Genomic DNA, 14,669 nt, shown 5'->3' with positions numbered 1-14,669 from the left:
GTCAGGAGTAGCATTGCACACTACTGATTACAAGGAATCACATTAAAATAAAACCCTTCTGAATGTTTCTTTTTTTCAAAATAACACAAGAACATTTTCAAAATGAAACCAAAAATTTTAAATATACCTAAAGTACAAGTAACATACTTGTGTGATCGTCACATTGGCAATATTTGTTCGTTGTAAGCCAGAGTCTTAGAGATATTCTTGAAATTGCAAACAGCATGTGCATGTCGTTTAAGGGGACGTTCCTCACTGTGCAATTTTAAGAATTGCGATATCCTACAAGATGGCGGAGCTCGATTGGTTTTCAGGTCATAGTATGTAGGACGTAGGAGCGAGGAGACAAAGAAGCATATTGAGAAGCACCCCATATAAGGCCCAACTTTTATCAATGGAATATTGAGAGATTTCAGCAGAGATTTGATATAAACTATGCAAGATTCTGTTTGTACAAGATTCAAGACTTAAGTTTCCCTCATTCTCTCCAAATATGCTGAGATTCAGAGAAGGAAAAACTCCAATCAAAGATTTAGCCAAACTTAGCTTGTCTGCAGATGAGGGGTAGCTGTTTGAGAAAAGAAAAATGAGAACAACAGTACAATGTAAACCAACAAATATCCAAAAGATGAATAGCATTAAGTTACATAATGTGTACTAATTTTGTTATACATCCAAGTATGTTGAATCTCCCTAATCTTACAACCCTCACATTTTTCATGTGATCATTAACATGTGAATGTTGTGAGCAATCATTACCAGCTGAGTTTGAGATACATGTCACCTTTACAATACAATTTAATAAATGGATTAATTTACAATCCATGTTTTGCAACAAGATCACCAACGCAGATAGTGATGATCTTTCTCCTTCCTTCTGTAGATAACACACCAGTGTACTGATAAGTAGTCATTAAATCAGGCACCTTCATCGTCAAGAATGACTTTAATGGCAGATGGTCTTCAGCCTAACAACAGATCCATATAATGCAGAAATTGAAACAGTTTTTAAGAACACTTGATTTAGTACAAATAAGTGATTTACTAATTAATAGTGCAGAGCTCACTTGAATATTTTCATTCTGAGGAGACTGCATATTAATGACTTGAAGTTGTAGGATGACTTCTGTAGTAACATGAACTTGAAATTTGTCATATTCTTGCACAGTTGTTGTAATGTCACAGTCAATGTAATCGTTGAAGTCTTATGTTATATTTAAGAAACCATTCTAACTTAACAGGATCAGAGAATTCTGAATAACAGTTTCCCAAAAGCTGTGAGGAATCACTGATGTGGAAAATCTTTCTGCAAGTTTCTGTCTTGACTTTGTAGATGCTTACAAGTACAGGTTTAGTCAGTCCAGTAGCCAATGACCCAGAAGTCAATGATACAAGATCATTACCAAATGGTTCCATTTGCCGTGTAATAAAAAAATAAATGAATGTTAACATTTAGACATAACACAAAATTAAATAAAAAACAACATTACACAATACATCAGATAAAACTTATTTTCTTTTTATATTATTAATGCATGCAGATGTAAGGTATGTAGCCACACATACACCAGCATTCACTTTCTTACAGATTACAACATTTTATTACATTATCAAGTACCTTACATGTTTGCTAGCAAATTATCTGTGTGTTTAAAAGTTGGGAGCATGGAAAATAAGTTAACCATGGCTATACATACGATTATATCTGGGTGTCCCGGGGGCGACTGTGTCGACACACGCTGGTGTGGTTGCAAAAAAAATCACTACTGCCAAATTAACGCATCTGGCAGGGCCACCGGTCGGTCTCTCTCTCGATCTCCTCTGAATCTTGTGAGCCTTTAAGGTCAGGGTATATTCTGGCAAACTGTTTCCCGATCACGATTTGCAATCGGCAAAGCAGACTGTAGCACACGCCGTTTACCATTCACACGATGGGTAATTCGCAAAGCCCAATGTTCCTTCTTGTTTTCCCAGCACGATCCCATATAAAGGAGTTTAAAGTACGAGGTGTTGAATTAAGGGGCGGACCAATAGTTAAACAATTTCAAAGTTAAAGTTCGGAAAAAAAATATTAAACAAGTTTCAGTCAAATATTTATGCTTTGTAGGAAAATCCAGTGTTAAAGTAGAATGCAAACAATCATATTTGGAAAAAATTTCAGCAGCAGATTCAATGACGTGAACGAATGCTGCTTTTAAATGAACATGAATGATTTCTCATCCGCCCAACCACAATTAGTTATTGTAACGTTATTTACTTATTTATTTTGCTACCCGAGCTGCGGGTATCCGAGATCCACGCTTCATAGGCCTACTGTACATGAAAGAAAGGAAAATTAGTAAAAATGTAATGTAGGTGTACACATTGTCATTTTTGCATTATTGTCAAATCTCTAATTGGTTTCTGCAACAAAATGTGAATAGAATCATATTCTGCAATGATGATAATATTGTTATTGTTTGGATTTATGCATTAATGTCTCTAATTAATTAATTCATTGGCCATCTCAATCATAAACCACTAGTACATCCACCCTAACCTCCTAGTTGATACATGCAATATATCAGTGTAATATCTTACAGACTATGTAACATTCTGCGTTTCAGGCCTCCTGCAACCAGACAAAATTCCTTTTGTGTGTGCACACTTGGCGAATAAAGCTTAATTTTTCTGATTCGGATTCATGGACGTCTTGAAAATCCTTGATTTGGTCCTGATGTGTTGATCTAATGTTGAAAAGTAAATAAACAACACACAAAGTTGCAAGATGCTATTGTATAACAAACAAACTTGGTACACGACAGCTAGTTTTCTACCAAGGTTCTTTTTAAATATGTTGGCTACATACAAACTTCCCATTTCATTTTTTGTGATGACATTTAGTAAATAAATACAGAAATCTGCAGTATTATAAATAGTGGTGGGCATAGATTAATTTTTTTAATCTAGATTAATCTAGATTAATTCCAAGATTAATCTAGATTAATCTAGATTAAAATGGCTCATTTGAATTCTGCCGAAGGCATTCAGAATATGTGTGCTACCCAAATAATGACTAAAAGTAAGTCTTTGAGAACGGGTTTCTCAAGCCAGGTGGCGCATTAGACCAGGGGCTCATCTCCTGTTTCCAAAATGCATCACAAACTGCTTGAGAAAGCTGTTCTACTATGATAATTGGTGATGAAAATTAAATTATGTTCAATAAGATGAACTTGTGTTTACTTCCGCATTAGCTAAGGGATGATTTCCGTTTAGGTGGTACTTGAGACTGGAAGAGCTCCTACAGTACATTTACATTTAGTCATTTAGCAGACGCTTTTATCCAAAGCGATTTACAAAGAGTGAGGGAGCAACAAGCGATATGTCATACAGGAGCCATAATACATTAGATCTCAATACAAAGTTACTGGTTTCAACTAAAGCTAGACCACTATTTTTTTTTAAACCAATTCCGCATTGCACAAGGTGCAAACAACCTTAGTCTTGTCGATGTTTCTATTGGGAAGCTTCTTAAAAATTAATATTCCCTGAAGCAAACCCGGCGGCTTCATAGCTGCATCCATGTTAGCACGTCACGTTTGATGCGGTAATTTCACAGTAACGTTATGTTGTGTTCAGACCAAACGCGAATGGCGTGTCAAGCGCGAGTGATTTATATGTTAATGCAAAGAGCCAATAGACCTACTTTCTGCGCGAATCGCGCGAATGAAGCCCTGGTTATGAGATGATGAGGCTGCTTCTGCTTCCGCGAATGACGCGAATCACGCGAGTTGAAAAATCTCCTTCTCGCCCCGTACAGTGCAGTTAAGCTGGTATACATCCGCGCTAAAATATCAAGGTGAAAGTCATCATAGATTGCGTAGTATAGACCCAGCTCCCAACCCAACTTTGAGAATAGATTAACGGCGACATTTTTTTTAACGCGCGATAATAGTTTCACTGCGTTAACGGCGTTAACGCCGTTAACGGCCCACCACTAATTATAAATGGTTGCCTATTTGATAAATCAGTGGTTCCTGATGCAGAATCTCTGCTCATTTTATACAGCTTCACTTTTTCCACATTTTGTTATACAGCCTTATCCCAAAATGAATTAAATTCATTATTTTCCTCAACATTCTACAAACCATTCTCCACAATGACAGCGTGAAAGAAGTTTGTTTGAAATCTTTGCCAGTTTATAAAAAAAAAAACCACACATGTACAGAGGTATTCACAGCCTTTGATTAATAGTTTGTTGAAGCACATTTGGCACCAATTACAGCCTAAAGTCTTTTTGAGTACGATTCTACAAGCTTGCCACACATACTTTTGGGCAGTTTCTCTTATTCTTCTTTGCAGGACCTCTCAAGCTCCATCAGGTTGGATGGGGAGCATTGCTGCACAGCCATTTTCAGATCTCTCCAGAGATGTTCAATCGGGTTCAAGTCTGGGCTCTGGCTGGGCCATTCAAAGAGTCGTCCTGTTGCCACTCCTTGAATATCTTGGCTGTGTGCTTAGGGTCATTGTCCTGTTGGAAGATGAACCTATGCCCCAGTCTGAGGTCCAGAGCGCTCTGGAGCAGGTTTTCATCAAGGATGTCTCTGTACATTCCTTTCCATCGACCCTGACTAGTCTACCAGTTACTGCCGCTGAAAAACATCCCCACAGCATGATACTGGCACCACCATGCTTTAATGTAGGGATGGTATTGGCAAGGTGATGAGCAGTGCCTGGTTTCCTCTAGACATGACGCTTGCCATTCAGGCCAAAGAGTTCAATCCTTGTTTCATCAGATTAGAGAATTTTGTTTCATGTGCCTATTACTGAGGAGTGGCTTCCGTCTGGCCACTCTGCCATACAGGCCTGATTGGTGGAGTGCTGCAGAGATGGTTGTTCTTCTGGAAGGTTCTCCACTCTCCAGTTTGCAAAGATTTATACAAACTTCTTTCACGTTGTCATTATAGAGTATGGTTTGTAGAATTTTGAGGAAAATAATGAATTTCATCCATTTTGGAATAAGGCTGTAACATTACAAAATGTGAAAAAAGTGAAGCGCTGTGAATACTATCCGGATCCATTGTAAATAGGCTAACCTCTTATTCAGTACATATTTAATACAGTGACATAACCTATAAAAATGCATTTAAAAAGTTATTTACATGGGATAAATAAGCGAATATACATTTGCAAACATGCATAACTATTGGAAGAATACAGTCAAAGGGCTGGATGGCCATAAACATATTCAGTCAAATGCTTCATCAAAGTATTGACATAAAACGACCTCTAAGTGGCGTTCTGGCGCTATCGCATGTCAACCGGATTTACGGCACCGCAATCGCTTAAATTTTTGCTCGCAATCCTGAAAGTAGTAGGCCTACAAGATGTCTTTGGGAACAACGTATGCATTGAAAAGGGGCACTTTGTCTGCAGTACTTCGAGAGGATGATATTATAGTGGACAACTTGGCCAGGATTTTTAAGGTTTGTTCTCGTTAAACTGTTTTAATCGTTGGCTGTATCGCCGGGGCAACTACCACCCCGCTTTCAAATTGAGACTGTATCAATCAATCAATCAATCAATCAATCAATATAAATGTATACACTGAGGCTGATGATACACAGTGCAACTTTTTGAGCAATTTTGCCGGGAAACTTTTGTTTCTACCTGGATTGGACATGGGCCCTGTGTCTCATCTAGTTTCCCGTTGAAGGCAAGATTAACCAAAGTTGCCTGGCAACATTGCTCAAAAAGTTGCAAGATAAATTAGATTACTATTCTCAACCATATCTTTTTACAGGTTTGTGACTGTAAAAATGTATTTATAAACTTTTGATTGTCCAGTTCTCATAGAAAGCAATTCAAATCTTTGCACATTTGATTTGAAGTTTATTTTAAACAGTGAAATATAAAAATGACTATTTTATGAACAGCTTTAAAATATTTAATTGGCTAAATGCTGAGAACAATTTATGACATGAGTTTTAAAATCAAAATCCAGTAATCATGCTAGCTTTACTGTAGCTCAGTGGTAAGAGCATTGTTTTAATAACGCAAGGTTGTGGGTTTGATCCCAGGGCATTGCAAATACCCATGTTAAATGTATAGGATAAAGCAATGTAAGTCGCTTTTGATAAAATAGTCTGCCTAATGTAAATGTAGCTTGACTGGAAAACTTATCAAATCTTTTGTTGGTTAAAAGTGTGAATAAAATTCACAATGCATATTGTGCTGATTCCCTGACTTTCTCTGTAGGTAACACAATCAAGTGTTTACTTGACCAGCGACCAGGGAGTTTCCATCTACATCTGGATTCTTTAGTTGTTTGGATCTCATGACTGGTGGGGGTACCTTCCAGCTCATGGGTGATGAAATGTGCGGACCATTACCAGGCCCAGTCACAAACCCGTTTCACCCAAACCCGGGACAGAGTCGACCTTGTTTTAGTTTTTCAAGATCAGCCACTGCTACAGCTGCTCGCACACCCCATCCTTCAACTAGTCCAAAAATGTACCAAAGGTAATTTTTTGCCAGATAACATTTAACAGCATTTATTTTTAGGTTTTCATTCAACATTTTCAGAAAAATCCAATCTCTAATTGAAATAAAACAATTTATGAAACCACAATGTGGCAGTTACTGACATTCATCATTTAATACTTATTTGTTAGCAAAGGTTATGGGTGTGATACCAAGGGGACACAAAATGTGAAGCCTGAAAGCACTGACTTTGCCTCAAAGTGTCTTTGTCGCAAATGCATAAAATTAATGAAAAATATTCCAACAGTGTGTTATATGTGCATGTAGAGAAAAACACAAGAACGTATGAGCCTGGTTTTTAATTTGCAGAAATTAGCAGTTAGCTTAGATAGCTTCATTTTTCTTGAATTTTCAAAGCAATGTCTGTGTCTAGAGTAAAAACAATTGTAAGATATAATGTGCTTGTGTTTGTGTGTGTGTGTGTGTTTCCACAGAACTATTTTCCTTGGACAACTTCAGGGTGAAAAAAAAAAGTTCAGGACAAGGCATTGGTTATCCCTTTTGAAGAGTCTGAGGCCTCTTTGCCTACGATGACATTCAAAGTAAAAGAAGCCCTTGCTATGGGTGCAGATGAAAATATAATTTTAACCGATAGTCAAGGAAACCTACTCCTTGATACCCCTGGCACTAAAGGTTTGTGGTTTTGAGTTGGAATGGGCATCGAAATGTATTCACCACAGCTCTTCAATATTCAAGTTTCTAGTTAGATATTACGATGACAGTACCATTCTGAATCTCACCATTCTGTCTATCCTCTTTGTCACAGGTTCTGCTTATTGGAAGCAGAGCTCCAGACGCCTTTTTGCCATCAAAGAGGATGTATTTGCAGAGATGGGAAGGAGAAAAAGAAGAAAACTAGGGTAAGTTCATAAATGCTATTACCAGAAGAGTATAGTCATTTTTTAACTTTTAATATATCCATGCAAATTAAAATCTACGCCCACTTTACTTTAATTTAGATTTGGGCGGTCTTAGTCAGGTCATACCACGAACTGATGTAGATTTGTAGGGGTATTGGTTACACAAGGTGTTTCAGGCAGGTCTGGGTGAGCAGTTGCTTTTAGATGGAATGCATCTTTTTTCCGACACTTTAATTTTTGCAATTTAATTGTCTAATACATGCATGGGCAGCGTACAAAACACACCAAAGACACAGAAAAACACATACTTCCGCACCATATGACCCCTTTAACTTTCAGATGGAATTGGATATCTCAGAGGACCACAGAGTTTGCTGAAAAACTGTTCCTATAGATGGGACAAGTTTTTCCGGAGGTGGTCAGAGAAATTTTGAATCCCACTCTAATATGGATGTCTCTTATTTCTTGCATAATCTTTTAAGAAATTCCTTAGCCATTTACATACTTTTTGACAGGGTCACTGATGCAAAATCATTGATCTCAGGTGATAAGAATTGCAAATCAAACGTTTATTAGAAAACTATGCTAAACTAGGTTTTGAGATTCTTCTGCATGCACATTTTGATTGTCTTTCAAATGTTTTAAAGGCAAGCTTCAAGACACGAGGGATCAGAGCTCTTTGAAATAAGAGACAAAATCGAGGAGGTCCTTCTTGCCTCAGAAGGTTTTCCAGTTTTCCATAATGAAAAACGACACTTGCATTAACTGTTGCTTGGTTAATTGACATCCTATTAGCCTTAATAGACTACTTAAAGCAATGAAATGTTGCTCCTATCGAAGTAATGTAATAGTTGAATGACGGTGGATTATGAACTCGCCAAAATGTAAAAGAAAGCCCAACTGGACGCAGGATCAGTTACTGCTGCTTGCCCAGTTGGTGCTGGAAAAAAAAAACATAATAAAAGGGAAATTCGGCACTGGGATATCAAGCAAAACTAAGCGTGAGACATGGGAGAGGATTTGTTTGCAGATCAATGCAGCATTCCTGCTTGTATCGCTGACCACGGACGACTGCGAGAGGCGGTGGTATGCGCTACAATCACAGTCGAGGGTTGAGATTGTAGCCTTTAAACGGGCAAACATGGCAACAGGTAGGCATATAGTATTAAATAAATAATATCATTATTGTTTCATGTAATTTTAAAAACGTCATGCTTGTCATGAATGTAATGAATTATGAAACAAATGTCATAAACAATATGCTTACATTAAAGTGTGCTTTTAAGTGTTATGTAGGCAATGCTTTTGAGTTGGTGAAACTTTCCATGTATGTGTTAAGGAGGAGGATCAGCACCTAAGCCACTGAGCCACATTGCATCAGTGCTGTATAGTGTCATTGGGTCAGACACCAGCATAATGGGCCTTGAGGGTGCAACTGATCCGTCAATGCAGCTGCTAATGGAAATAGAGGGGTAGGCTATGTTTATGAAATGATTGTAATACTTACATTTTTGGTGATATTTAATGAAGAACATAAAATATCATTATGTGCAAACCACCCACACACACAAAAAACTGTTCACAAATTATAAGTGGTTTAACAGGCTATAATTTACAGGCCAAATGGAAACCCAGGTCCTTCAGATGCAAGTAATTTTCCTCTTCCTGCGCGTCTTGCACCTCTTCCTCTTCCAGCACCTCTTCCTGCACCTCTTCCAGCACCTCTTCCTCTTACTGCACCTCTTCCAGCACCTCTTCCTCTTACTGCACCTCTTCCAGCACCTCTTCCTCTTACTGCACCTCTTCCAGCTTGCTCTTCCACAATCCCATCACCTGCCTCTCCCCTCAGTCCTGCTGCTGGTGCAAAGCCATCACCCCTGAAAGAAAAGAAGATGAAAATGGAAATGTTTGTGTTAAAAAGGCAGAAAAGGGTTCTTGATGCAAAAGAGAGGCTAATACAATTAAAGTCTGAATATTACACTCTAAAGATTGCAAAAATGCAAAGGGAATAAACACACTTAAATTGAGCAAAAATGTGTCTTTACTCATTTGTGCATATGTGATTATTTACCTAAAGTGTGTATAGACGAAGTGATCCCTGAATGCCAGTCCACATTGTTCCACTTCATCAACAAATTCTCTGTGTTCATCATCATTATCATCATCATCATCGTCAAACTCATCACCATCTTCTGTCTGTGGTATGTTCCTTTGCCGGCACAGGTTGTGAAGAAGCGCACACACAGTGATCACTTTACTCGTCTTCTCTGGACTAAGGCGGATTTCACTATGTAAAACGTGGAAACGTCGCTTTAGCTGTCCAATCCCCCTTTCCACCACGCTGCGTGTCTTCTTGTGTGCTCTGAAACATACACCAAGGAACAGTAAACATTATTGATTTAACCAACAACACCAAGAGCCACCATTATAATTTTTAAAAAGCTTTGACATTGTGGTCATGCTATTGAATTATGGCATCTAAATAATATAGCCAACATGTGCACTTACCTATTGTAATTTAACTGTGGTCCCACTTGTGGACGGAGGTAAGGTGTAAGGAGCCACGACTTACAGGGATAGCCACTGTCCCCCACCAAGTGACATCCAGCTGGCACATGATGTCTCTCAAACAGTTGCCTCAGACCACTTTCCATCAATATCCTCGAGTCATGAGTGGATCCGGGCCACTTTGCAACAACATCGAGAATTGTGAAGTTTGCATCGAACACAATCTGGGTATTGATGGAGTGGGTTTTCTTTCTATTCAAAAACACGTCCTCATCCTGACGTGGTGCAATTAGTTTAATATGGGTCCCGTCTATAGCACCGACCACTCCGGGCACACCGGCAATATCCATAAAACTGGCTTTGTTTCTTTGGAGTTGGCGAATGTCCAAAGGAAAACTTATGAACTGTCGAATAATATGGGGTCTACAGAGTGCATTGATGGTTTGGTGGATGGATGTGCTTACCGATGGCTGGGAAATCGCTAGATCGTCGGCATTACACAATTGCATTTTTCCCATTGCCAGGTAGCGAAGTGTTGTCAAACATTTCAATTCGGCCCTGATTGGGTTGTTGCGAATAGTTGGCACTGTTATTGCATCCCTCACAAGATCCACAACAATCAGTATTCCCTCACGGTTAAGGCGGTATCTTTGTATTAACTCCGTGTCATTAAGTGTCTCCAATACACTGCGTCGCACAGCCATTTTAAGATCCTTTGTGAATAGGTCTTAGTGAGTTAGGAGTCCTCTCGACTTCTTTTAAGCTGTCCCAGACTTAGGTGCTACTTTTAGGGCTAAAATGCTTTGTGAATTACTCTTAGTGAAAAAAATTAGGAGTCCTAAAGTTGGGAGTGACACGCCCATTATTTTTAGGTGTTGCTCCTAAATTCGCCAGTTAGGACCTACTTTTAGCCTTAAAATGCTTTGTGAACACGGCCCCTGGTCTTTATTGCAAAATAATCTCCAAATGGATAATATGGACCCCAAAAAGTGGTTTATAGTAGCACTGGTGTCAGTCACCTGGATCATTAGTCTGACACTTAGGGGTGGTTTCCCGGAAAGGGTTCAGGACTAGCTGTTAATTATATTCAGACATTTAAAGTGTTTTTACAAACATACCTCGCAAAAAAACATTACTGGTTGTGTATCTTGAGACAAAATAATTGCACTGATATATTTTAAGATGTCAGTGCAAGCTGTTTTCAGTTAAGACAGTTCAGACATACATTTTGTCTGGACCAGAAACACATTTTGTCTGGACCTGAAACCTGTCTTTGGTGTTCTATATTAAGAAGCATCACACTGCTGAATGTCACAAATGACCATCAGCATCAAATAAAGTGTAATAAAGTCCAATGAGTTTTTTGTTGATGAATTAAAGCAAATGGTCATTTTAAACTGATGCTTAATTATCATATATTTGTTATGTTTGTTACAGGAGTGATGAACAGTCCTATGCTGGCGCGCTGCTGTCGAAGTTTGGTTGGTTGCCGACAATGTGTTGACGTTCTACTTCAGGAGGGTCAAGCATGCGTAAAATGTCGGTCTGCAATTACAGGGGAATCCCTTGTGGTTGTAGCTGGCCTCTCTGAAGTGTTAAGTGTAATTAGGGCCATAGAGCAGTAGTTCTATATAAATTTGTGGGTGAAGTATAGTGCATGTTGTTCCAAATGTTCAATTTTGTACTAGATTTTTTATAACAAAATCTTAATATAATTATACTGTTTTTTAATATATTGTATACATTTAATGCAACAGAATGCAAAAAAAATCACAATAGGACTTTTATGTAGCTGGACTCTCTACAGTTTTGAATGTAATTAGGCCCACAGAAGAGCAGTACAGAAGCTTGCTGTTGTGGTATAGTGAATGTTAAATTACTACCAGAAGACATTGTGTTATTCAGTTTTATTGATAACTCGGATTGTATTGCTCTCCTAACATTCCATACATTTGGACATTATAAACATCTCTATGTACATCTTCTGGTAATGTTGATAAGTTCAGATAGACACTCTTGATATTGCCTGTAATGTTCGTTTACAGTGTCGTTCAGTAAGTTTCCAAGGTCACAATAAAGTGTACTAAACTCTGTCTCTGCCCTGAATATGTCCTCCTCAGATTGAAATGGATCAATGCCAAATGTTGATGGACTGGTCAAACTGTGTCCCATTTCCTGTCTATATAGGTTGGCAGCTTCTGAGGCCCCCGGGAGCAGTTGCTCTGAAATTCTTGCCTTGCAGCCATCACTGGCCAGCAGATTTGGAATACCTTTGCCTATAAATAGAAACATATGAATTGTAAGAACTTTCTACCAGTCTTGCAGAGTTTAGGTCCTGCCTTGCTCCACCTGCTGTAACTGTAATTCTGAAGGTTCTTTGAATTTCATTAGGTTCTCATTAGGTTTCATTAAGGTTCTTTTTTGTTAGATTAGGGTTGGAGCTAAGCAGGACACTGAAAGTATGTGTATTAAATACAATTTCTGAGTGATGTCAAAGCAATATACCACATACCTAGAATATTATGGCAATTCCATGCCTGAAGAAATCTCTGTACTCCAGTCTGGCTGATCTGGCATGTGAGATTTGATACACAGTATCTTGTCAACCCATCCTCCATATCCAAAGCCTCCTGGTCAACCATCTGGATGAGTGCAGTCTTGATTGGATAATTGACCCGCTTATTTACTTCGGGCCATATCCTCTCTACAGTATGGCTCTGTCGAGTAAAAGAGCATTCCCACAATCTAAAGCATAACTCAAATTATATAGTTATAAGGTAGAAAGAACACTTTTTCCATGTTAGTTCATTATGCATTAACTAATATTAACAGTCACATTTGATTTAAAAGAGGTATTAGTAAATGCTAAAATAAAAAATAACTAAGACTAATGGTAACCTGAACTAAGCATGTACTTCTACAGCATTTATTGATCTTAATGCTAATTTCAGCATTTACTAATACATTATTAAACTCAAACATATTTGTTAACATTAATGCACTGTGAACTTAAAAACAAAGAATCATTATTTTCATTCATATCAATACATGCTGTTTATTTGTATTGCTCATCTTTAGTTCATGTTAGCTAATGCATTAACTAATATTAACTAATACAACCTTACTGTTCCCAATAGCTTATATCTCAGAACAGTATATATGCAATAAAATTAGAGATATGTGATAATGAAAAATTAAATCTCACCTTAGTTGATGATGTCTGGAGGTAAGGCAGTCGCTACTGGTTATGCCTGTATTCTGCCAAGATGTCTTGCATGAAGAGGGTTAGATAAAATTCTCCACCATGGTCCACTCTGACCTGATCCCACATCCAATGGGAAAGGACTGCATTTCTAGAAAAAAAACAATACTTAAACTTTGATGTTAGTGTTCCAAAAATATGGTTTTATTGCAGTAGAAAATCTTAAGTCTTACTTGTAAACCTCTTCATAAATTGTTAAGTTGTTTTTTATTGGCATGGTGGAATCCATTTTGCTAAATCCATCAATGGCTATGACATGTGTCACGCCAAACATGCAAAGTTTTTCATTCTGGTCCATATGGAGTTTGTGACCCACATACTCTGCATTATATGGAACAGGGTTTAAATTACGTGCACCCTGGAACAAAACAGAGTTAATTAGATTACATATCGAACGTATTCAGCCCCCAGTTTTAGAAGCATTGGTGTAGAGATTCTGTAGCTAAGTGGTAAGAGCAAGGTTGTGGGATCGATCCCAGGGGACTACACATACCAAGAAACAAATGTTTAGGAAAATGCAATGTAAGTCGCTTCGGATTAAAGTGTCTGCCAAATGCATAAATGTAAATGTAGAGAGACAGAGGGGCAGTTTCCCAGACAGGGTTTAATTCTAGTCCCAGACAAAAATGCAAGTTTAAGCTGTTTTAAATAAAAACAGCTTGCACTGAGATATATTAAATAAATATTAGTGCCATTATTTTGTCTCCAGATTCAAAAAGTTTTTTTTGTTAGGTATGTTTGTAAAGGTAAGATTTCAATATAACTAAGGTCTTGTCCGGGGAGTAACCTAAACCTTGTCCAGGAAAACCTCCTGGAAATTACTTTGTACTTAAGGTGTGCACATGTCCTTTTCAACTATCAAGTTCCAATCAATCGGTTATCAATTTTCAAGTTTTGTCTCTACTTCTGAAACTTAAATACTAAATATGCATTGATGTATGATTATGTTATGTTTAATAACGTAGATGCTGCTAACACATGACAATTGTGTATTTTTATGATCAATTATGTACTTTGGCACATACCTGGCATCGAGCCTGGTGATATGGTCCATGCATCTGTGCCAGTGTCCTTCCCACTCGAACCTCTGAAACATGAATTCCTTTTGCTGCAAGGTAGCCTGTCATCATTTTGCGTCCGTAATATGGTCCAGTCTGTACACACCCATGTGTCAGAATTAACCAATAACAGTAACTTAGATATAAAATAATTACATACAAGTAAAGCATGTAAATGGCAAAGGTCAGTTCTCTTTTTCAAGTGGTAAATATTATATATATACACTCCCCTAGAGGATTATTAGGAACACCATACTAATACTGTGTTTGAGCCCCTTTCGCCTTCAGAACTGCCTTAATTCTCCGTGGCATTGATTCAACAAGGTGCTGAAAGCATTCTTTAGAAATGTTGGCCCATATTGATAGGATAGCATCTTGCAGTTGAAGGAGATTTGTGGGATGCACGAAGCTCCCGTTCCACCACATCCCAAAAATGCTCTATTGGGTTGAGATCTGGTG

At 38.0% G+C, this 14,669-nt stretch overlaps 1 protein-coding gene and 1 long non-coding RNA gene across 2 annotated transcripts; one reads left to right on the top strand and one right to left on the bottom strand.

The window, feature by feature from the left end:
- The first annotated feature begins 6,150 nt into the window (after positions 1 to 6,150).
- On the top strand, positions 6,151 to 9,093 carry LOC130421062 (uncharacterized). The gene is made up of 4 exons (XR_008906753.1): positions 6,151 to 6,501; positions 6,957 to 7,155; positions 7,289 to 8,533; positions 8,722 to 9,093. It is a non-coding gene; the product is annotated as an uncharacterized LOC130421062 (long non-coding RNA).
- A 356-nt stretch (positions 9,094 to 9,449) lies between these two features.
- Positions 9,450 to 10,594, bottom strand: LOC130421263 (putative nuclease HARBI1). Its single transcript, XM_056749060.1, has 2 exons — positions 9,891 to 10,594; positions 9,450 to 9,744 (listed from the first exon to the last, which is right to left on the bottom strand). The coding sequence occupies exons 1-2, from the start codon at positions 10,592 to 10,594 to the stop codon at positions 9,450 to 9,452; spliced, it is 999 nt and encodes a 332-aa protein (XP_056605038.1).
- Positions 10,595 to 14,669: the final 4,075 nt, after the last annotated feature.

Source organism: Triplophysa dalaica, chromosome 5 (assembly GCF_015846415.1).
Source record: "Triplophysa dalaica isolate WHDGS20190420 chromosome 5, ASM1584641v1, whole genome shotgun sequence".
NCBI lineage: Eukaryota > Metazoa > Chordata > Actinopteri > Cypriniformes > Nemacheilidae > Triplophysa > Triplophysa dalaica.
The sequence above is the reverse complement of the archived record's forward strand: the minus strand, read 5'-3'. Positions and strand labels throughout refer to the sequence as shown.